Source organism: Vidua chalybeata, chromosome 8 (genome assembly GCF_026979565.1).
Source record: "Vidua chalybeata isolate OUT-0048 chromosome 8, bVidCha1 merged haplotype, whole genome shotgun sequence".
Taxonomy (NCBI): domain Eukaryota; kingdom Metazoa; phylum Chordata; class Aves; order Passeriformes; family Viduidae; genus Vidua; species Vidua chalybeata.
Genome location: NC_071537.1, coordinates 7,438,514 through 7,462,039, shown reverse-complemented (window position 1 = coordinate 7,462,039; position 23,526 = coordinate 7,438,514). Strand labels below are relative to the sequence as shown.

The 23,526-nt window shown below is 37.1% G+C and overlaps 1 protein-coding gene across 3 annotated transcripts in view; it reads left to right on the top strand.

Annotated features, from left to right (window-relative positions):
- The window catches only part of ATRNL1 (attractin like 1), a 433,916-nt gene that overhangs the window by 326,361 nt on the left and 84,029 nt on the right, over nt 1–23,526 (top strand). Inside the window, exon 28 of one of the 3 annotated variants that reach the window (XM_053949023.1) lies at nt 19,849–21,761. The exons of the other annotated variants lie outside the window; for them this stretch is intronic. Coding sequence (XP_053804998.1) covers nt 19,849–19,908 — 60 coding nt within the window. The 3' untranslated portion in view covers nt 19,909–21,761. Of the gene's footprint in view, nt 1–19,848; nt 21,762–23,526 lie in introns of those variants that run through there. 3 annotated transcript variants of the gene reach the window in all.

Below are 23,526 nucleotides of genomic sequence, written 5' to 3'. Positions count from 1 at the left end.
TAGATTTGTGTGTATGGTTAAATACAGAGTAATTGCAGAAATATACTTTTTTAAAATTGAAAAAATGTTTTAGTTTTCCCATTTCCTGCTATAATTAATTGGTAGAAGAACAGCTACCATCTGAATATTTAATTTTTTACCTCAAGAATAATTACAGCATCACTTTTCCTTCTATTAGGACACTTTCATGGACAATATTCATTGAAATGGCAGCAATGTGCAGCATGTTTTGATCTAGCAACAGTTTATAACCAGTTTGCAACTATTTTGCAAAACAAATAGCTAAAGAAGTATTTAAATAAACTAATCCAGATGTCTGTCTCATTAGTGACATTTAATTCTGTGAAGATGTAGTAGCTCAAGGTAAAAAGGAAGAGAACTGAAAGCAGTACTCAGTGTAGGTACACATGCACTACGTAGAGCCATTGGCATCCACAGCTGGAAATGGCAGAAATCCAGTTCATTTAGTGTGTGATGTCATGCTTTGGGTTTGGCTTTTTTTTTTTTTTTTTTCACACATACATTTGGGCTTGAATTTATGTGAGAGGGCAAAGTCAGAGAAACTTGGCTAGGAATTGGGATAAAGGATAGGGGGTTTGTCAAAGTCTGCCAACCAGCTAATATTTCAGTAACATTATTGATCTAATCCAAAAAAGCTTATATATCTTGTAGTACTTGGAATTGGCTTTGTTCCAAAAAGTTCAACTGTGCAAGACGAGGAAAAAAATACATAAAGGTTTGATTACAGATTTTAGGCAGTGTTTTAGATATGCCATCTTAGCCACTGAGTATCTTGAGGATAAGGACTAAAACCTTGAATTTATATTCTTTAGAAAGCCAGCACAGAAAGCAAAGGGTAGAGCTGATGTTTTTGCAGCAATCTCTGTAATAGCCCATGCTGCTGAGGTGTGCTCTATTACTCTGTTTCAGACAGTTTTTCAAAGGACTTAAAATGTCCAAGTGTATCATAGAACTGAAGCTGCCATTAAGAGGTGAAAGCAGTGCAATCAACTCATTATGTGGGGCAACAATTTTAAATCAGCTGGGAAAGTCAGAAAGCATTATTCAGAAGTGCTGAAGGATAAAGCATTATTCAGAAGTGGTTAATGAGAGCTGGGGACGAAGGAGAAATTCAAAAGCTCTTCTCTACAATGGGTTATAATTGATCATTGCATGATACATCTGTGTAATTGTAGGGTCTTCCACGTGCTTCCCACTGCTCACCTGTCTGTCCATCTTTAACTAACCAGCTTTTCTCTAGTAGGTCTCCAAGCACCATTCTGTTCTAACGTCATGACCATTAAGTTTGTTACAAGGTGAGCCCTTCTGACAGACAAATGAAGCTCTTTGTTAGCTGTGCATTTATGGCACTAGAGATCATCTTCTCATCAGCTGTTTTAGAGATTTCACATTAATAGGACCAAGGAAGTGATCCTTGTTAGGAGAGCTCATGTTAAGCTGAAATTCAATATTTTTACTTACTGAATTTGAATTAGGCAGTAAATCTAATCGTTAGAAAATAGCATTCATCATGCACAATAGAATTATCGATAATTTAGGTTGGGAGGGACCTTCTGTAGTCATACATCACTCAAAGAGACTGGGGAGGACCCAAACCCTTGAGCAGAGTTAAGCCCCCTATGGTGACATTGTTTAGGGCCCTGTTTGATGGTGTTCTGAATATTATCTAGGAAGCTGATTCTGCAAACTCACTGGGTCCTGTTCAAATGTTTAGCTACTCTCACTGTGGCAAGCCTTTACTAATATCTCACCAGAATCTCCCTTCTTGAAATTTCTTTCTACTGCCCATTTTATTATCCTTGTGAGGAAAGGATGGAATTACCAGAGTCAGCAAAGGATCCCAACTTAGGTTTCTCCTTTTAAGACTGAACAAATCCCTTACTGCCAGACTTTTCTTCTAATGCTTAGGCCTCCTCTATCTCACTGGTTTTTTTTTGCAAAGATACAATGGAAGATTTTTTGAGAGTCTTGCTGAAGTCAAAGTGAACACCATCCAGCCTTGTCTTCCTCTGAGTCTGTCATACTGTTACCAAAATTTACCAGGTTGGTGAGGTAAACTTTGTCCTTCACAAATCCATGCTGGCTATTCCTTGCCAAATTCTTGTCCTTCACATGCTTGGACGGGGCTTTTAGGGGGATTTCCTTCATAGTCTTCCCAGGCATGGTGGGGAGCAGGTTAAGTTAAGCAGTCTGAATTTCCCCAGGTCTTCCTTCTTGCCTTTCTTAAAGAAGTGTGTAACCCTTGCCTTTTTACAGAGATCAAGAATTTCCCTTAATCACCACCACCAGTCAAAGATGTCAGCATCTTCTCAATGACATTGCTCAGTTCCCAGTATCCCTTCTGTTCCTGGGGAGTTGTCTGTATCCAATTTAAGTGGTTCCCCAGCTCATTATTGCTCTACTAACTCAACCAGATGTAAAACATGAGCAAAAACCAAAATCTGTGTTGCTCAGGATTTCAGGTTCTTTTGTGTGTGTGGAAAAAAGTTGGCTATAAAGTTCTTGCAAGAAGAACTTCGAGAAGTTTTGATGTTAATTTAATCAAAGAACTGCTATAAAGGCATTTCCTTCAGTAGCATCATGTAAGAGTCCTCAGTGTCTGTTTTTCTGCTGATACTAGTAAGAAATATTTCCCAAGTTTTTCTCTTATGCCAGCCCCTAAATTCCTTTCCTTTTTTCCTATATTTTAGTAGTTGCAATGTGTACCTTTGTATACTATACAGCATTTTTTTAAAAACGTGTTTAAATTTTGGCAATGCACGTGCAGTTACAAAACACAGTTGGGATTTATGAGTTATTTGTATAGTGAGAGAAGTTTGGGGTGGGGTTTTTTGAATTTTTTTTTTGGTTCACAAGCTTTGTGATAAATTAGGCACAGTTCAAAATGGTACTGACCCAGAAAAGTTTAGTGACGCTCAGAGCCCAATAAACATGAAATTCGCAGAACTTTGTGTGAAAAGCAATAATTGACCATAGAAAGCATCCTCAATATTGGTAGAGGAGGAAGGAAAATTTTCTTTTTTTTTTTTTTTTTTTTTTTTTTTTTTTTTTTTTTTTTTTGTTTGTTTGTTTGTTTTTTAGTGCAAGATGCCTTGACTGGAGTTCAATTTAAAGATAAGGTGAACTATATTTAGCTATACTGAAGCTGCTTTCTATACTGTACATATTGGTAATGCTATTTTAGTTCTTCAAAGAAGACACTAAAGAGAAAGTAGATTTCAGGTGCCCATTGTAAAGAGTAAATAAGAAATTTTTTTCTTACATCTGATTTTGTTTGCCTGATTTTTTTTCTTCTTTTCTTAATAGCATGTCAATTATAGTCTTCGTATTTGTGTTTGACAGCCGCATTTTAGGAGAGCCCAGTGTTAAAAATCATCTCTTTTAAAAGCATGCTAGTATTTCTTTGCTACTATCTTCTCTGAAATACCCTGACCCCTCTTCTTAATTGTAATGAAATTTTATGTAAATAGATGATACCTCCTTTTTTTCAATAGGTACATTTGTTTGGCTAATTAAAAAGTCTCAACCCCATCATAAAGACATAATCTTTTTTCAGTGATTTATTTCTACAGTTCAGTCTGTGAGAGTCTAGGCTGTGTATTTTAGTCAACAGGTATGCTAACAAATACAATTGATACATACACAAATCTGAATAATACAAGCTGTATCTTAGTAATGGCTCTGGTTTTCCAACAGAGGTGATGGAATTGTGAGCTCCCAGGTATTGCAGAGTGAATCATCCCAAATTCCTTTCTCCTAAGCGTGTTAGATTACTAAAGCATATCAACAGAAGAGTCAGTGTGATAAAAATATGCTTTAATTGCTTTCACAACAGATGTGGTTATGGAGGCTGAGCTCTAGTTTAGCGGTATCTTTGTAATCAACATCTCTTCATTTCAACTCTTCCAACAGATAAACCATGTTCAATGACAATCTTTGTGATATGTTAACTTGTAAATAATGTAATGCATGTCCTAATCTTTCAAGCATGCTTGCATGCAGTCTTGTCCTTTGGAGTAAAATTCAGAACAATTTTATAGTTGGGTACACTATGACAGAATTTACAAACAAAACTACTTGTGTGATTGTTGTATCTGTTTTTTCAGAGAAAACCCTTGAGTATGTGATATGAAACAGCTTTTGAAATTGGAGGAGTGACTATCTTGGAAAGTGAATCCACAGTGTTGTATACAAATACTTGAACCTGCAAACTGAGAAACTGTCCTCTGTCTATGACGTGATGTTCCTAATGCAGATACTGATCTACTGCTACAGATATTTTAATCCACAATGAACGTGACACTGAAGTTATTAAGTGTTGGTATTGGTACCCTGTTCCATAGCTGGAAATGTCAGTTAAGATAGTGCATTAATAATTATGAGGTACATAGTGAATCTTTTAAAATTTTTATTCAGAAATTTCCTGTCACTAGTTTAATGAAATTATAAACAACTTGAAGTCAATGTGACACAAGAAATGATACTCAAATGTCTCCTCTCTAATGAATGACAGTAATTAGCCATATTTCAAGGAAAAGATAATATATCACAGATAAGGAAGTTCGTATTTCATAAAGTGCACATTATGGGAGATGTAGGGCCAAATGAAATCTTACATTACACTCCTATATAAGCTCATCTGTCACAGAATATAGTGTTAAAATAATCATTATAAAGTAAGTTTTAAGATGGAGAAAACTTTTGAAAATTGATGGCTTTAGTGAACAGTCAATAGTGGTATTTATTTTTATAAGGACTAGTGGAATACTCTTGGGAATTAAAGACAGTTTTGGTTCACCTCTGGTCATTTCCACGGTGACTCAAACAGTGCCAGCTTTGTCTTTTTAAAAAGCTAAAAATAAAACAATTGTTCTCAAGTATCTAAAAGTCCTTTGCTGCTTATAAAGCCTAGCATGCATCACTGAGCCTGTGATATGGGGGCCTTGGAAATGATCTATGGAAAGGGAATGAGGCTTCCCACACTGAGCGGAGATCCAGAACTTTCTCTTCCATGTTACAGTGGTCTGAGGTTCAACAGGATGTGGCTGATTGATACCAGAATTTAAATCATCCCAATATCTCAAACTGGGAGTATCGGGTAAATAAAAATGTTTCAATTTACCCACCATGATTAAAAAGGTAGAAAGTTGTGAAACAGTGATCAATGGAGTGTGTAAAAGCTGTGACTTAATCCAAACCCTCCCCATTGCAGGAGCTGCAGTAACATATAGAGACAACTACTGGAAAGCAGCAGAAAGGGGAACCTCACTGTACCTGCCCTTTATGCAAAGTGTTCCCATGTGACCACAAAATGTGTGTGTGAGTGAGAAAAGTGGTGTATGTTGGAGGGGCTGGATCCCAAGAAGGCTGTGGAGCAGCTTTTGTTCCAGTGCTGGGAACCTGCACACAGGTGAGGTTTAATGTGGATGAAGTCTGCAGCTACAGAGGGCTGTCAGCTTGAAAAAGGTGGCCACAAACCAGGTTGTGCTGCTTTGTGCAGGAGTGAGGCATCTTCTCATCTTAAAACACACAATAAAGGCTCATTCATAGGAAAAACCATATTGCGACCCTTATTTCTCATGTGAAAATGTAACTATCAGTTTATGATTTTGTGTTCAAACTCTAGATTAAAAAGCAGAATTGGCGCATACCTGACTATGTTCAAGAGCATCTTACTGGAAACAGTAAGTCAAGCCTATGATTTCTGCATGTGGTGCTTTAACAATTGTCTGCTAGCAATCTCACACTTAAGTGGAATAAAGGGGGAAGAATATTAATACTTCTAGCATTCTGAAGTCTCTTGAAGTTCATAAGACTTTGTTAATCACTGAGGAGAAAACTTAACTTTTTCTCAAAGAATTTTTCAATCTGTTTCCATGAAGATGATCTGTAGAAATAAAGGTTTCTTATAAAAATTAATGCATTAAAATTTAGTTTCCTCAAAAATTGCAATACTGTTTAAACAGGCATTGTATTTGAAAAGACATATAACTTTTCTTCAGCAGTACTTGAAATGGAGTCATAGATATTTATACAGGTGACAGATTCAGAGTAGCAATTTGGAAGGAATAAAAGATATTCTGTGGACTGGAACAAATATTCCTGTTGTATGAATACTATCTGAAGCATCCCATTGATGTGTTTGCATGTTCAGAGAAAATTAACACAGTTCATTTTCCTTCCTTACAATGTGAAGCTGAGTTATCACTGTTCCAAGGGTGTGGTTTCAAAAGTGCTTGAAAAGCTTGCAATGCTCCAGATTGTCTAAAGTGTCATAATCAACAAAGTGAGGTTATTCCAGTGTTATCTAAGAGTAATTTTTATATACTGAGAAGTGCCTGTGGGGTATGGAGTCAGGCCCCCTGAAGTGTGAATGTGCTTTTGCTGATTGATAGCTTTGCATAATTTAAGTAGTAAAATCTTTACAATGCAGATGAGAACCTTTGAGGGAAAGCAAATACTATTTCAGTATTTCAGTAGTCTTGTAGCTATTTAAAACATTCCCTAGTAAATTATGTTTATTTCATGTTTAGGTTTAGAAATGCTTCTTATATATTAGTAGGTATCCATCCCACTTTACACACAGAAAAACTGACAGAGAAAAATTGGAAGCAAGCCCAGGTTTTTTTGCTCCTTATCCAGTGACCTACTCATAAGTGACAGTATTTATATTGGTCCTTCCTATCTAGATATGGCTTCCAGCATGAGAGAGGTAATAAAATATAGCCCAGTAATTACTGCAGCTTCTCCTAAAAATACAAGGCCTAACTAGAACTCATTCAGAAATATGTTGTCAATTTAAAAACACAAAATAAAGTGTTGGGATAAATTTGTCCCAGAAGATTTTGCTATTGTAATGCCTATTGCTGTAGTAATCCATTTTTGGATGCCTGACTCAGAGCTGAATCCAGAGCCATGTGTGGAGCAGAGCCAACAGGAAATACTGAAAAGGGATGCCTCTTCAAAAGTACCTCAAACACGGCAGAAAGCTGATTCTGTCAAATCAGGATTTACATCTAAAAATTCTCTCCTGGAGTAGTGCTCATGCTTCTGCTCTCAAAAAAAAAACCAAAAAAAAACCAAAAAACAAAAAACAAAAAAAAACAAAACAAAACAAAAAAAAACAAAAAAAAAAAAAAAAAAAAAAAAAAAAACAAAACAAAACAAAAAAAAAACCAGAGAGGGCTACTGCATTTCTACTTTGTGCAGTGCCTCAGACAGTCCCTGAAAAGAAGAGATGGGTGTGCTGGGCCGTCACCAGCCAGCAGGGAGAGAATCATTTCTGTGACTTGACTGTGAGGCTATGGGCTGCTCTTGTCATTTTCTGCCATAACTGTGACTCTGCTATTGTACAGAAAAGGGTTCTTGACCTCAACAAATTTGGTGGAAAAATGACATGTGACCTCAGCTGCTGTCCTGGGAGACAGAAGATGGGGATGGCTTTTATAATCTCTGCACTGAGTGATGTCCAAGCCTTTAATCCAGTTATACTGAAGTAATGTGTAGTTCATGAATTGTCCTTCAACTCAGAATCAAAAACTTTGTCTCTCTCTAGAAATATAATAAAAATAGGTTACAAAACTGTACTTTGACCAGGTCTAATTAATCCTGAATTTCTCATTGTTCCATATGAAACTTGAGCAGAAGAATGTTTACTTTTGTTTTCCTGCATGTACTTCTGTAAGAGATAAACACTGAAGTCATTTACTATTTTTAGACTGCAGTAAATTCTGAATATGTGAGTTTCTTTGTGTACCAACGGGAATTTATTTGATTTTGGACTTAGGTATCAGCAAAGTAACAGTTTGCTTTTTGGTTTTTGTTGTTGTTAGGGCTTTTTTGTTTGTGTGTTTTGTGGGTTTTTTTTGCGGGGGGGGAGGGAAGAAGGGTAGAGGAACAGGCACCAGAGTTATCTCAGTTCCGCACATCTTCAGTCAGATTGACTCTTATGGATGGAGATCTAGTCTTCCAGTGGTTAATAATTTTCAGCCTTTTGTTATGGTCTGTTTAAAATCATGCCTTAACTTGAGCTGTGATAAATTTAAGAGCCATTTAAAGTTGTCTTGCCTTCATCCATTAAGTGTCTTCAGCTTTTACTGGTACTTGTACATTTTGATTTAATAGTCTTTTGAAAATTATTCAGTAAAGCAAATGGAGTGCTTGACACTTCAAAGCATATTTCCAGTTTGTTCTGGAGCTCTTGCACTGCAATTCCCCATTTTCTGTCTCCTTTGTGTAGACCAGTACTGGTACCAAAGGATGAAATCTGAGAGTTGATCATAAACTGCTGTGGTTTTGTTAAGGCTTCATTCTTGGTAAGGTTCTGGTCAAAAATGGTAACAATTTTACAAATCTGTGTGAAAGCATCCCTGCACTTGTCTGCTGCTGTTTCCCAGTCCCCCATTAAGAATGAATGCATTCTGTGTTTAGGTAGGACCTTGCTTTCAGCTGTGTTGTGATGCATACATCTTCCTTAACACTGTCTTGTACAGAGTGTCCATCAATGGTAAATAACAATTTCAATACAGATCAATGTTATTTATAATCTGAAAGCTTTATTAGAAAGACTTTATTCCCATGTAATGATTATAGTAATGGGTTGTATGTGCTCAAGTATCAGTTATAGGATGGCAATAGAAATAGTAGCTTTTACTTCATCACAAATACAATTTGTTATAACCTGCCTGGATTTTGATGTATACTCCTTCTTGGATCAGTCAATTCTGGTGCTGAACTGAAAGTAAGATCCACTCCTAGGTTTTCAATCATGTGCTAACGCCTTGCAACCTTGAAATATGACCTTTTCTGTTCTGTTGTAATTGCAAATTTTTGTAGTTCTAATTTTGTAGCAGTTTAACTAAGTATGAGCGTATTTCTTTACAGAAAATATCTTCAAAACAGTTTCAAAACTGGAGCAGTAAGTAGTTTTTTCTAAGTTCCCAACATACTGAGGAGGTGGGGAGTACATTTTAAATCTATTAAACTATTATCTTGATTTACTGAATATAGATAATTTTCTTTTGACCTCTTTTGTGTGTTTATAATAAATTTATAAACTCTTAACTGAGCCTCCTGCTGGAAGGAAAATGTCAAATACCATATTTCCCTGTGCCTTTCAGCTATCAAACTCTTGCTGACAGGTGGGAATAACCATTTGATTCATGTCAGCACAGATTTGTGAGGTGTTAGCTTGGGTAATGATACTAAATTAAATCTGTGATTACCTCCTCATTTTTGTCACTGTAGCTGTGAATCTGGAAAATCCATTTAATGTTCTTTGGGAGGGAAATATCAGACTTATAGAAAAGAAGAATTCTGAGTTGAAGCGAAATGTCATGTTATTTGTCTGACTTGAAGCTAGAGTTAAAATACATCCTCACTTATGAAGAGGTTTTGAGTGATTTCTGACAAACAGTGGTGCTGCTGTAGTGCTGGTTATGTGCTGTTCAATTTTTAACTAGGTTGGTCAACATCTGTGCTCAGCCTGCAGCATCTTCCCAGTGGAAGCTCAGTCTGTAGCTCTAGGACAGGCTTAGTCTATGGATTACTTTTTGCTAACAGAAATGATTTATGGAAGCTCCCATAAGGAGAGAAGTCATGAGGCAAAGCACAGACAGCTTTTCATGCTGTAAGGGAGAAGATAGGAAGTAAGAGCCTGACCTATTTTTGAGATGGCATTTCAAAGCTTTTGCTGTTGGACTTCTTTATTTTATTAAAATAATTTATGTTACTAAAGGAAAGTTGAAAGGGCTTTCTAAATATTTTAGTTTATTGCTGCTTGTTTTGCAAGTGTGGTTGATCTTCCCTGAAGTCACAGATTACAGGAGAGTGTTAATGCAGTAGTTATTTTGAAATGTAATCTGCCTTGACTAACAAGCATGCTGCACACTCAAGTGAGGTACCTGCAGTAAGTGCATGAAGCTGGGAGGAACTTTCACACACAGTAGTGTTTGACAGCTCAGAGTACAAGGTGCTGGGCTCTGTCAGATACCTGTTGCAGGTGTGCTGGAACACTGATTTGTTTGCAAAGAAAAAAGGCTGATAGTATATTGATTTGAAGGAATGTATATTTACAGTGGTAGGCATGGACTGACATGGTTCCTGGATGTAAAGCTTTATGCAGATTAATAAACTCTTACATTATTATGCCATCTCACTTTTTCATTGTAGTAACTGCATGTTTGTACTCAGACATTGTAACTGAAGTTCAGTGACTGTTGAAAATCTGGAAGGGGAAGGTATTTCCATAAGAGTATTAAATTATTTCTAGCTGACAGCTTTCTCAGAGTCTTTAAGAAATTGATGTTTTCCATGATTTTTCAAAGGCTCCACATAGGCTGCTTTTTGCTTAACTTTCCTTGTTCCCAGTTGCCATCAAATATCCTAGAACACTTCAGGGAGAGGATGGAGAAAGCACAGGATGAACCAAACCCATCCTGTGGCCCAAACCAGAGGACTTTTGTGTCCTTTCAGTCTGCTGTGAGCCTTCTCTGCATCTTTCTCTTCAGCATCTGGACATCAGACTGTCCAGATGTGCTGAAGTGTATTAAGTACTTCCACACAATGTTTTGGCTGAGTCAGCCAGAAGCAACAGAGGACACTGCATTCATCCCAATGTTATTAAAAGCACAGACTCAAGTCTAATACTGCAGCAGTAGGCAGGCATTTGTAATGAAACATGCTGCTAGTGGGAAGAACAGGGGTGTCTGGATGGTGAGTAAAATTGCTAAATATTTTCCAAGTAGTCAATGGCAAATTTGAGTTACAGTCTGCTTTAAATTATTTACAGAAGAATTTAAATTTGCAAACTTATTACAGCAAGCTGCTGCTTCTAACAACACTCAAGTTCTTGAAAATTCAGTGCTAAAATGAGTTATTACAAGTGAGTTAGCTGTCTGAAATTAAATTAGGTGATAAACAATCCATTTCTCTGCAGTAAATTGGCATTCATGACAACTAGTTCTAGTATGCACCTGAACCCATTATTCTTGGCACTTCATAAAGTTGCAATTGATAGCAATTTGTATTGACAGACTCTTATTGAATATAATTCTCAACAGAAACTAGCTAATCAATTAATTAAATCCTAGTGTTACTCAAGTTTGTTTTTATGTTGCTCCATCATTCAGAAAATTAACTGTTAACATTGTTTACAATTAATATAACTTAAACACTTTAGTTTTCATTGGCTGAATTACCAAGCTTAGACTAATTAAGTAAGCATTAAAGCTTTCTGAATTACTAGCAAAACTGAAAATTATGCATGCTAAATTGAAAAACACACAACAAAAACTGATTCTATAATACATATCATTATGCAGGATTTCAAACCAGAATGTTTAGTCTTGCATTTCCTCATGAAAGCTGCTTGGCTGCATGTGAAAAGTCCTAGCCTCTTCTGAAGAGACTTGAGGGAGTAATCATCAGCAATATTATGATGAAAAGCACCATCAAATCATGTTCTTCTAAGGCTATCTAATAATCATTTGCATCTTCCCTCACATTTAAATAAGGCTTAGAATTCAATGTTGCAGAGGAGCAAATCCATCCCACTTCCAGATGATTATGGACAGATGCTCTAATAGGGTGACTGCAGTGACAGTGCAGAGAATGCCAGGATTCACCAGCTTGGAATCCCCTTGGAGTCAAAGGAGCTTCCCTGGAGAGCAAGGGCCTGCTCACCTGACTGCAGCATGCCTCTGACTGCAGCAACAAAACATACATTAACTAGTTTGATTTGTGTTGACAAAAAGTTAATTCCATAATATCAAACCCCTAAATTCCATTAGATGCACTCTTGTCTTATTGAACATGAGTCCTGGCCCAGAGCCCTACTTTGCCCATGTAAACACAGGATTCCTCTTGCAAATTAGGAGAATGGCCCTGACCACCTTTATATGATTAAAGGCCTTTCTTTCATGGAAAGAAGTAGAACTTTCTGCTTCTGAGAGAGCTCTAGATTTAAAAACTAATATTAGTCTTGTCTAGGTGGCAATCAGGAGGGCTATATGTTTTATTTAGGTCCACTGCTAACGTTTGTGTATGGTTCTGTTTACCCCTGGTTTTCTTCAGCAGTTTGTACTGAGTGTCCTGGTTTTGAAAGCTTTTTCAGATGTCTTAAATGATGTATGAAGTGTGGTGGGTACCTCTTTACTTGGTCACTGAATAACTGAATACAGTACAAGAATTTTAACAGTGAAATAAGGTCATTTTCATCTTATGAGTCATAGTTTCAGGGAGGTGGAAGGCACACAGAAGTCATTCAAATGCCTGCTTACTTCTTGTGGGACTGGCTGGAGGAGAAGCTGGAAGGAAACATGGGCTTTGTATCCAAGCAAGAGGTGCTGTGGTAGCTGAATACCCCAAATGTCTTTTACTTTGTTGCTTCCTTACCTTGGAAACAATCAGGGATTCTCTCAAAATCACTCCCATTGTCTCCTAATTACTGTCTATGAGATTGAGCCTGAAAGATGTTGGACACATCTCTTTGATATACTATTATTAAGGTAGAGGATTTTTTATTTTTCTACTAGATAATTTAATCGAAATCAGAATCTGACTTGTGGGGCTGAAGGAAGCCTAACATGAAATGCTACAAAATTTCTGGTGCATACCTTTTTCAGACCTCTTTTAACACAGGAGGGCTAGGATGTGATAAATCAGTTTAGATACCAAAGAACTTGATTGGGATACTCAATTTTACTATAATAGCCTAATTTAAAATACTCAGTCCTTTTCAGCTCCTCTATACTCTTTTAAAATTGCTCCTAACAAGGACAATCTCTAAAAATGGGACATTTGAGACAAGTTAATGGTGCTGTAGCTACTCAGGATAACCATTACCTAAGAGTAGCGTTCGCTGCCTAAGCACAAGGCTGGATACAGTGAACAGTACAAAGGTGTTCTCTAGGAGCTTGGAGAGACTTGAAGAGGAAGAGGTATTTACCATTTGAGATGTGCAGTTAGACAAAACCACAGGTTTAAAATAACCCACAACTTCAATGTAGAAAGAAATGCAAAGTGAAAGAGAGGTTAACCTAGTTTTCAAGTTCCCTTCTGCTTAGATTTTGTATCAAGTTAAACTCCAGGAATTGGGACTTACCTTACTCTGATTTAATTTCACTTTCAACATCAATTCTTTGATATTTTTGTCAATGCTTATTCCACTTAGTTTGTTCAAAGACAATCTCATTACACTGATTCCCTCACTTTCTCTCAAAAATTTTCATGCAATTAAATGCTTGCCTTTAAGTTATCAAGTGTGATGGTATAGTGCTGCATTGAAATATGTATCCTGCATAACTTAACTTGCTGTGGAAGTTTGACTTGCCTTATTGAGAAGTAAGATTTAAGTGCTCAGCGTGACCATTAGCAATTTCTCTGTAATTATGTGGAAAGTTAAAATAACATGAGGAAAGGAGACGGATTCAGGCTTTTTAGTATTGCAAGGGAAATGGAAGTGCTGAAAATAAGATTTCTCTACTAAACTGGGAAGAAAAATTAAAATATTTTTAATTCAGTCCATTTCTGTTCTTTGTCAACAATCTAATCACTTCAATATTTAACTGAATCTGCTGTTCTTTTTCAAGAGGAGGGGGACTGTATCTGAGTATGGATAGATAGGGGTGAACTGGCTGGGGTTTTGTTAGGGTTTTTGCTTGATTTTGCTTTTTGATGTTGTTTTTAAAGAACACCACCGCCACCTCTGCCAAAACCCCAGACTTTCTAGCCTGAACTTGAGAAATCAAATGCTGTTGCTCGGATCACCTAACCCAACTCCAGCCTGCCAAGGAGAAGGCATGCCCCTGAGATGTTCTTTGGCACAATTTTGCCCATCTTTATCTGTTGCCAAGTCTCAATTCCGCTTTGGGAGAGGAAGCAGCAGTATTGGAATATCTTTGCAAGTCTCTTTCATCCTGGCAAAGAGACACAGTTGACTCCATTAGTGATAAACATTAGAACACTGTGTGCCTTTTACTTCAGAAGCTTTTGGCCTTCAAGGTTGCATATTTATTTCTAATCAATTAAGGAAAATTGAAAGAATCAGGAAAAGCCATATATATTGCATGCAGAGATGATATCATAAGTTATTGAGTCTTTTATTTACTAGGGTAGTTGGAATACATGTACAAAGACACAAAGCTTGCTGCCATTTATCATTCACTGCCAAATTAGTCTCTGCAAATAGAGCAACTGGGGGAAAGCAACTTGATGGACAGGGAAGAGTACAGCTAAAAGTGACTTCTCTTGGGAAAAAAACTGGTAACAAGGATGGTTTTTAGGTTCTTTTTCTTAATAGTGGCTCAAGTTTTGAGCCACAATGGCAAATCTACTTCCTGAAATGTTGGCACTGGGAGCAATCAGACTGGTGACTGGGAGAAGGCATAGAATAAAAATAGCATTGAGAGCGGTAGATTATCTTAATAAAAGCATATGCAGTCATAAGGAAAGGTCTTCTGCTTTGAATTAAATTAGTGCTTGTAAGGTTACTGACCCCCTACTAAGTGAAAATGTTCTGTCTTCTCTGTGATGTCCCCATTCCTGAGCAGACCTGCCGCTGCAGGATGAAAGGATAGTTGGGTATCTTATAGTTTGCAACACCTTCCTTAGTTCCAGCGTCTTATTTTAAGTTCTTGTATTTAAGCCAGACAAGAATCTGACTCCAAATTTTCACCTTATTTAAATGAAGAATCGTTTCTTCCCACCCCAAGAGTGCTAGATAAGTGCAAACATTTTCAAGAAATAACATCTCAAAGTACAGAACTACTTTCTTCTTCATGTTGTTTTATCTGACCTTTCATTGGCATGCCAGTTTAATTAATGGTGCATAATTGCATCCCACTGCTGACAAAAAGCTGCAATGTTGTTTGCTTTTGTTAGTCAGGGCCAATTATCTGTAAAGTCACCCTTCTGAATTTTCTACAATCAATCATCACCAGTGTATGTAGAAAAAAAAAGCTATTTCATCAAAAGGTGGATTTCTCTCACCCCACAGTTGTGTACATCAATACAGCAGTGTCCTTTCTGTCATTTTTTTTTATCTCAAGTAAGTGATGATTGACAAAGACTCACTGGAGTAGGGTATTGAGTCTTCCTAGAGAAACTGTTCTCTCTCAATTTGAAATCTGAAACTACTGCTAGGTGAGTTTCTTCTTTTAATTAAGGTATTTCTCAATGGGAAAAAATGTGTTGTGTTGCTTTGAGAACTTGACTTTTTATCCCTGCATATATCGACTCTCATTTTTGATGGAAACCTAATTTTTTTCTGGATGTCAGGGTCTATCTTTAAATACACATCAAGCCTTTTTACTCAAGAAACAATGAGCATTTTCTAGTCTAAAAAAGCTTGATGCAAGATAAGGAAAAAGTATTCCTTGTATCACATAGTTTGCTTGTAAACTGTTGTTATTAACAGATCATTTTGACTTACCGAACTGGTTTTATTTACATTCAAATTTAAAAAAAAACCCACAGAATTTTATTAAGATGAGTAGATAATTGTAACTATAATATTGTTGAGATCATTACTAGCTATACATGTGTATAAGATTTGGCAGCTTTTTCACTTTAAAAACAGCATTTCTCTTTATTCCTTTCAGTGTTATCTGTTTAAAGATAAAGAGCTGAAAAGAAAAGGCTACAGATAAAGAAAAACTTGGACTTTAGAGAAGTTGAACATTGTTAGAAGTGGATGATATGTCAGAAGTGGTCTTTTAAAAATAAGCCTGTATCTGTATTTTGTGCAGGGCAAAATACAGAATGCCTTAAAGTACAGCTGCAGAAATGTTAGATCTTAATGAAAGTGTTGGGAAGACTTCTACAGTCACTGTCAGTCAGTCTGTGACCTGTTCAGATTCTAAACAGAGCAATGATCACAATTGATCATCCGTCCTTGAAATGAATACAGTAAATCCAGGCGTGGGATGTGATCTAGTGAGGGAAGGTGGTACTTTTGTTCTTCTCAAATAAAAGTGAGCAATATAATCTGACTGCAAGAAAGATCTATACCCCTCAGCAGAAGAACACATCAAAGCTTTTTATGGCTAGTACACTTAATTGGACTATTCTAAAAATCTGTATATCAGTCAACAGGCAAGTCTGTCCTTTAGCAACATAATAAGCAGTGAAAAGTGAAAGTTTGGGTATTTGATCCTCTGTAAAACATTTGTAGCCTCCTTAACTACTGAAAAAAACTGTAATGGAAGTTCATTTAAGCAACAGAGCACTGGAGTGTTTAAATTACTCATCACACAGGAGCAGTAAGAGGATTCCCATTATCAGCCTGCTTGCAAAGCTGCCTGCATGCTTTCCTTCATTTCCTCTTCCTACACTTTTCTAACACTTGAGTAGATGTTGCATGTGCCTTTGTGAGCCATGGGGTGAGGCACAAGGGTGTCTGGCAGTTCAGTAACACAAGCTGTGTAAAAAGGTTGCTCTGTGGTGCTGTGACATCTTGTGAAAGAGTTATCAAAGCCTCTGCTGCTCTTAACCAAATATGACAATAGGCAAATGTCCCAGTGCTGAAAATGCTGGAGTCAAAGCAGGGCCTTAGAGCAGGTCAATTATTTCAATTATCTGGAACTCATGATGAAAAACAGCAGCAGCCTTCAGGAAATATGCAAGAGTCTGGTGACTGCTTGATCAGTTATGACAGTGGCTGCCAAATATCACGTCCCATCAGGTTTTTGCAAAGGGAAAGCTTGGAGCAGGTAGAATATTTTTGGCTCTGCTCCATCACAGCACAGTTCTCAGGAGATCCAACAGGCCACCAATTGCTCAGGTATGATATCACTGGCAAAAATCACATGGCAATAAGTAATCACAGGGTAGGCAGAGGGGGAGTGCATGGAGCAGATGGATTGCTTCAATTATTTGGGCCCCTTGATGAATAAGAACTTCAACTGCCATCAGCAGATCCTGTGGCAGGCAAGTAATAACTGCACTGCTATGACATAACTTAAAAATCTGGTGTGGTTTAAGTATTTCAACAGCTGTAAAGCTCAGATTTGTCTTAGCACTGGCTTGACCCACAGCCACTTCTAGTGCTGAAAGGGGAACACTGAGAAAATTTTTTGTGAGTGCTTCCAAGTACTTCTTGGTGTTTTGCAGTTTGTTTTGGCACTGCAGAGAGAACACTGACCCAGCACCAAGCTTGTTGTTGGCACCTTTTGATTTCATTGTTTTTCAGAAGTCAGCTGGGGAAAACTAAGGACTATTTAATGTCAGTGCCAGGACAGAAACCAACAGCTTGGATCTCGTTATGAATAAATTTAGGAAGGCCTCAGCATCCAGAAAATGATCCTTACTTGTATGTTATACTAGGTTCAAGATCTGATAGGCCTGAATTTTGTTTTGAAAAAATTATTTAAGAGCATGCTCTCTCATTTTGCCTTCAGTCTTCCTTTGGCCTGTTGCTAACACAGTCTAATTTCTCTTTTTACATTTATTTTGATGTTAAAACAAGCTTATGATTTTTGGTATTACAATAAGATATGTGGTACCTTATATCACTATACCCTTTCAGCTAGAAGTTTTTTAATTACTCTGGTGCACAGAAATCTAGTTTACACATTAAGAGCTAAAGAACAAAGAATGCTAAAGAATTAATAAACTTTAAAAACCAAATCCCATTTGAGTCTTATCTAATCTAATATCTGTTTTGGTTGAACCTTGAAGGCAGAATAAAGAGTCAATAGGAAGCTTCTGTTTGAGCTATTATGACTTGTTAACATCTTTCAAAAAGTTAATGTTATAAAAGATTTGATTTCTAAACCCTTCAGTGCCTTTAAATTCACCTCAGCACCTTTATCCTCCTCATCATCTTACTTTAACATAATGAGGGGTATTGATTACATTCCATCCAAAGCAAACGTAATCATCATAAATATCCTTTATCTGACCTATCTATTCCCCATTGCAGGGGAAATGGCTTCTAATTTGAGATCAAGAAATTACTTTTGATAGGAACAAATGTCACAAACTGATGCAGAATTTTGTGCTTTTTCTCGATTTCCTACTGGTTTGAAATCTGCAAAGTACCAAACACTTGTCACTGCTGGTCATTCCCACCCAAAATTGTCTGGAAGTTACTAAGATAACCTTCCTGTTTGCTTTTGCATCTTTAGTGTAATAAGTGGCATTTTAATGGCATTCAAATGGTTACCTCTTGAGATCAGCTTTCTTTTTTTTTTCTTCCCTTTCTTTACTATTCTGACTGGTAACTGTTCTTTAATATTCTGACTGTATTAACTCAGAATAGTTCAAAATCAGGTATAGATTTAAGCTCTTACACAGCGCTTCTTTTCAGATCAGGTTTATGTCTGCCCCTGTGAATCAGAATGCTAATAGTTACACAGTTGCCTTGAAAACTAAAGACTTTAAAATATTAGGGTTGAATTATACTTTTTCTCACTTGTGATTCACTTAGCTAAGACAGAAGAATGTTTCATGCTTTTCTTGTCAAAAAACTTGAAATTTGCCTGAAGTTTGCTCATCAAAACTTGAAATTTGCTTTGGAGTGAGTATTTTTTAATGGAAGTCCATCAGAAACTACAGATACAGTAGTAATAAAGTTAATTATTTCAAGTCTTGTTAAAAAATGGTTAAAACTGACAGTATTGCTTTTAAGGAAAAGGGTTTGTGGTTTTTTTTTTTTTTTTTATTTTTTAAAAATATACTGAAGATTTACTCTCCTCTAGTTAGGTCTTTTCATGCTGTTATAACAAGGCACAATTGACCCTTTATTCTAGAAACTGTTTGTGGCCGAGTCTGGCAGGGTGGTGCAATAGCAGAAGCTTGGTAACATCCAGAAAAGAAGAAATAAAACTGAAGTTCCAATGGCTTTAGGTGAAAGAGGGATGGGAAGAGAAGTGAAGAATAAAAATATAATAAAGGAAAGAACTGGAGGTGATTGTGGGGAATTAGGCTGAAAAGGGTCAGGAGATCCCAAATGGGCAGAGAGACTCTGGAGACCAAATCAGAGTTTTGAGTGATGCAGAGAGGAAGGCCAAGACTAAAATCTTAAAGGGTCTCATGGAATTAAAAAGAAGAGTAGCAGGGACAGGCTACCTGAAGAGAAAAATCAACAGAAGGAAGAAAGGAAGAGGTAAATAGATGACTCTGGAAAAATATTTTTAAAAAAGGACAGAAAAGGATTGGAAAATGTATATAAAAGAAAGGAATTTGGAGGAAATGATAGTGAGCTAGATGATTTGAAATAACAATGGACAGGTGAAAGAATGGTATTTGTTTGAAACCAAGATTAGCTTGCACCTTTTTTATTTTAGACAGTCAAAGTTACAGTTGCAGGAGTTTTTGCTTTGTGTTCTATGGCATTATCATGCCCCATTAAATAACTGGCTTGTTTCCTCCCAGAGGAAACTTTGTGTCTCCCTACTCCAGTAAAGCAATTTCAATGGATACAGAACCTACTCATATTCTAGAGTTTTATATTCAAAATGCTTTGTACTTGTATTAAACTAATAGGATCTTTTATCACAATTTTTATCCCCTTAGAAATATTGTCCCAGGAAAGCCAAGAGGTAGTATTTTTAAACAGCTGTCAGCAGAGGGGAAAAATATTGTATTTATATGTGTGGTTTTCTAGAAAGCCTATCTCACCTTGGGAACACTTAGCTAGAGAGTTGACCAAAACTAAACCTCCAAAAACCATAGAAAAATGTTTCAATGTGCTGTGGTTTTAATTGAAATGCCTCTGCATCCATTTTTCACCTTCGACACAATGCTCTTATACAGTGGTCCTAGAGATAAAGCCGTTGAAGATTGTATTTGAAGGAATGAAGATAGTTTTTATTGGTGTTCTTTTAGGATCGGCCACAAGGACTGAATAATGCTCCCAAAGAGATACGTTTGGATGAAGATGACTGAACATGCAGATCCAAAGGCCTTTTAGGATATGGTGAACCTTTGGCCTTGGATGAAGAATGTTCTTGGATGAAAGAACTCCAGCTGAAAGACTTTGTCTTTGCCTTTTGCCTTGCAAAGATATGAAAGACAGAAAGGAAGCAAAGCTTTGCAGCTGAATTCTTGCAGGGTGCAGTTAAGTGGCTGACACTGGCACGCAGCCAGCCTCCCTCCAGTACTGTGGAATGTCACGTGCTTGTACCCCTTACCTGTCTCGTGGGACTCCCCAAAAACCTCACACACATTTTTATGTTTTTTTTTTTTCTTTCTGTTTGCAAGTTATATCAGTAAATTTTAATTACATAGTTTCTGCAATGATGTTAGCACCTCTGGGGTTTCTGTATGTCATGTGTAGTTCTAAAATGCTGAAAATACTTATTTATGCTTGGTTGATCAGGTTGTACCATGCTTGTACCTGCAACTGAACAGGCAGTTGACTAATAATCTTAGCTTTTCTTCATGGCTAATGACTTGCCTAAGTTTAAAATGGCAAGAGTTCAGTACCTCAGTCAATGATCTGACATTCACAATGTGGTCAGCCACAGCTGCCTGGGCATTCAAACAGATTTATTCCTTGAACCTCTGTGTTAAGTCAATAGGAGGATATCTTTGTACATTTCCTGACTAAATATTCAATACTTGATACTTGATTATACATTTAATTATTTCACCTCTTGAAGTGTCCTTATTTTCACTTTATAATAAATTGCAGCTCTGTTAGAACAGTTATGTTTAATATCTTAGAATGACTTGAACCACAGTGTTTGCTAAGGTTGACCTTCAAAGTGTGTCTGTATAAAGACATGTTGCCTAACCATGTTGGTTACCTAAGTAATTCTGCTAATGTGTAAAAAAAAAATACTGCATACAGAAAAATACTGTACCAAAGTTAAAGGGCTCACTTTGCCTTTGTCTTTCCTTGAATCAATCCATGTGGAGAGAGGTTAAGTGATTTTCACTGTCCTGGGTAGCTGTGTAATTCTCCTCTTGTCATACCAAACCCTCCATCGCAGTACCTTTTGTGCCATCTGGGCTTGCTTAGTAGGTCTGCAAGAATTTACAGTATCTCTGTTCTAAATGTGACCCTAAGCCCATGTAGTCACCACAATTCTCAAAGGACAGACCTGAACAGAAGCTCTTTCATCAAAAAGTGCATCCTCCTCCAAGGTAGCTTAGGCGAGCCTAGACTTCCCAGATAAGGACATATTAATTCTCCTGAATATGCTCTGCCGCTTACTTTTTCCTCATCAGCTATTTTTTTTTTCTTTCCCTCCCAGCTGGTCTAGCTTTACAAAGGCAGTTCTAGAAGCTGTTTTTAGCCAAGGAGACTTTTCCATATGATGATATGGACAACTGCCTCTTAACAGCCCTTAGCTTTTTACCCGAAGAGCTGGGAGACAACAGCCTGTGTTCAACTTGTGGCTTTGCTTGCTTTTCTCCTTGTGTCTCCCTGTGTCTCTTCCTCTCTCCCTCTTATCTGGCCTTAACTGTTCATACAAATTGTGCATGGCTACTGGAAATGCCAGTTACTGCAGATTCTCTTTGCTGGGCCAGATAATACAAAATAATTCCTGCTGATATACATGTGTTTATGTTTATACATGTGACATACATATGTTTGTGTATGCAACTTGTTAACATAGGCTGCTACCAACTTGTAAAAATGCATCAAGACTACTGGAATGTGTGTATACATAAAGCAAGCTAGAAAATGAGACATCTAGGTGCTCAACAGTTAAACTGCATTGTTTATCTTTGGTTATTAATGTACTGATGCTGTTTTCTTACTGACCAAATAAAAGAAACCCTTACCAATTCTTTGCTGTTGAGTAGTGTGTGTGTGGCAAAGAGGACCAGGGTATTTCTCAAATAGAAGACAAAATACCAGGAGATATGTCTGGCTTGACCAAAGCAATGTGTTTTTGATCATGCCCAAAACCAAGTCAGTCATGGATTAACTTGACATATCTATGTGAACTTAAGTTCTCCTCTCCATTGACCACCATTAAAATTGTGCAGCATTTCTGATTTTGAAAATTTCATCCATGTCAGATAATGTTTTTATGTGGCTCTGCAGCTTTTCCTAAGATTGGGCCTTCCTCTGTTTCTGGGCCATCAGGGGAGTATTTGCTCTTTTTACAGAGTTATTTTCTATGTGGTTGTAGTGGACACTTTGCTGAAGATATGAAGTGAAGAAGTTTACTGGTCAGGTATGTGGCTTTCAGTCCAGCTTAGTGCTTTGTTCCTCTGATCTTGGAGCTACCATGCTCTGTTAAAGATGTGTTGCTGCTCCCAAAAGGTGAATAACAGACAGAATTAGACCACAAGATTTTTCCTTTTTCGCATGTTTTTCAGATATTCCTCATATCCTTTTTTCACCTTGTTTTAAGCATCAGTAGTACTGTTGTGTTGGCAAAATGGTGTTGTGTGGTTACCTCCTTGGTCACTTGTGTAGCTTCATCTCACTTGGATAGAAATTCCCATGCTTATTTACTACTACTCTACATAATCAAGAGTACTGTAAATCCATGATATAATTCTGAAGGAACATTAGGAAGAGAATTCCTAGATAACCTTGCACGTGAGGATTTCCCCTTGTATTTCCCGTTTGGTGGATGTGCTCAGAAGTTCTTTATTTTGATCAGCTCTGAGAGGTCTGTCTTCACATAGAAAGGACATGATAAAAAGGTCTTCTCCTAGATCCTCTTTTTTTGTTTGTTTGGTTTTGGTTTGTTTGTTTTTTTTTTTTTTTTTTTTGCAGGGGAGGGGGGAGTGGGTATTGTAAAGAATCTCCCTTTTGACTTCCTTTAAATCTGAACTTCTGTGCTTGACTCTTGGTTAGGAGATGATGCAAGATGAGACTTACTCATTTTTTGTCTAAAAACTTTGAGCTAACCTTAAACAAATTTATATGGGGGCTTTTTTTCCTCCTTTGTTTTCTTCTGTTTGCTTTTGTTTCTCAAAGAAAAGCACAAGGAGTGACATATCTACTCCACACAGAGTAGATGCTTGGTATTGGGGATTCATTTATCATGAAGACAAAACATAACAAGATCCTGAGGCTGAGCCTGAAAGTCAGGGAATTTGATCAGGAAAGATGATGCACATTTTCAGAATCCAAAGTATTTTATTATTGGAATGCATCATTCAGGGAATATGATAGATTTTCCATTAGTGGAAGTCTTTGATCAAAACTGCATCTCTTTCTAAAAGAGGAGCTGCCTCAAGAGCAAGCAGCTGAGCTTGATGCAGAAATTATTGAATGAGGGAGATTTGCCCTTTTCTTTATGCAGGATGAGTCAGATATGGGTGCCATAATACCACAAGTAGTAGTAGTTATTGTGTAAAAGTAGGATTAGACTTTTTCTACAGAGGTGGCACTTGGAAAAAAATTGTTAAAATAGAGCCTAAAGCAACTGCATCTCATGCTGCTGGCATCAGAGGATGTGTATGACAAATGGTAAAGTTAATTTTAAGGGTAATCTTGTGTGCATGTGATCTCAGTAGTGTCTGATGAAGCAGACGGATGCCTTTGTGAAGGCTGAAGACTTGGAAAAAAATTTGCAACAGCTTTTGTCTTCA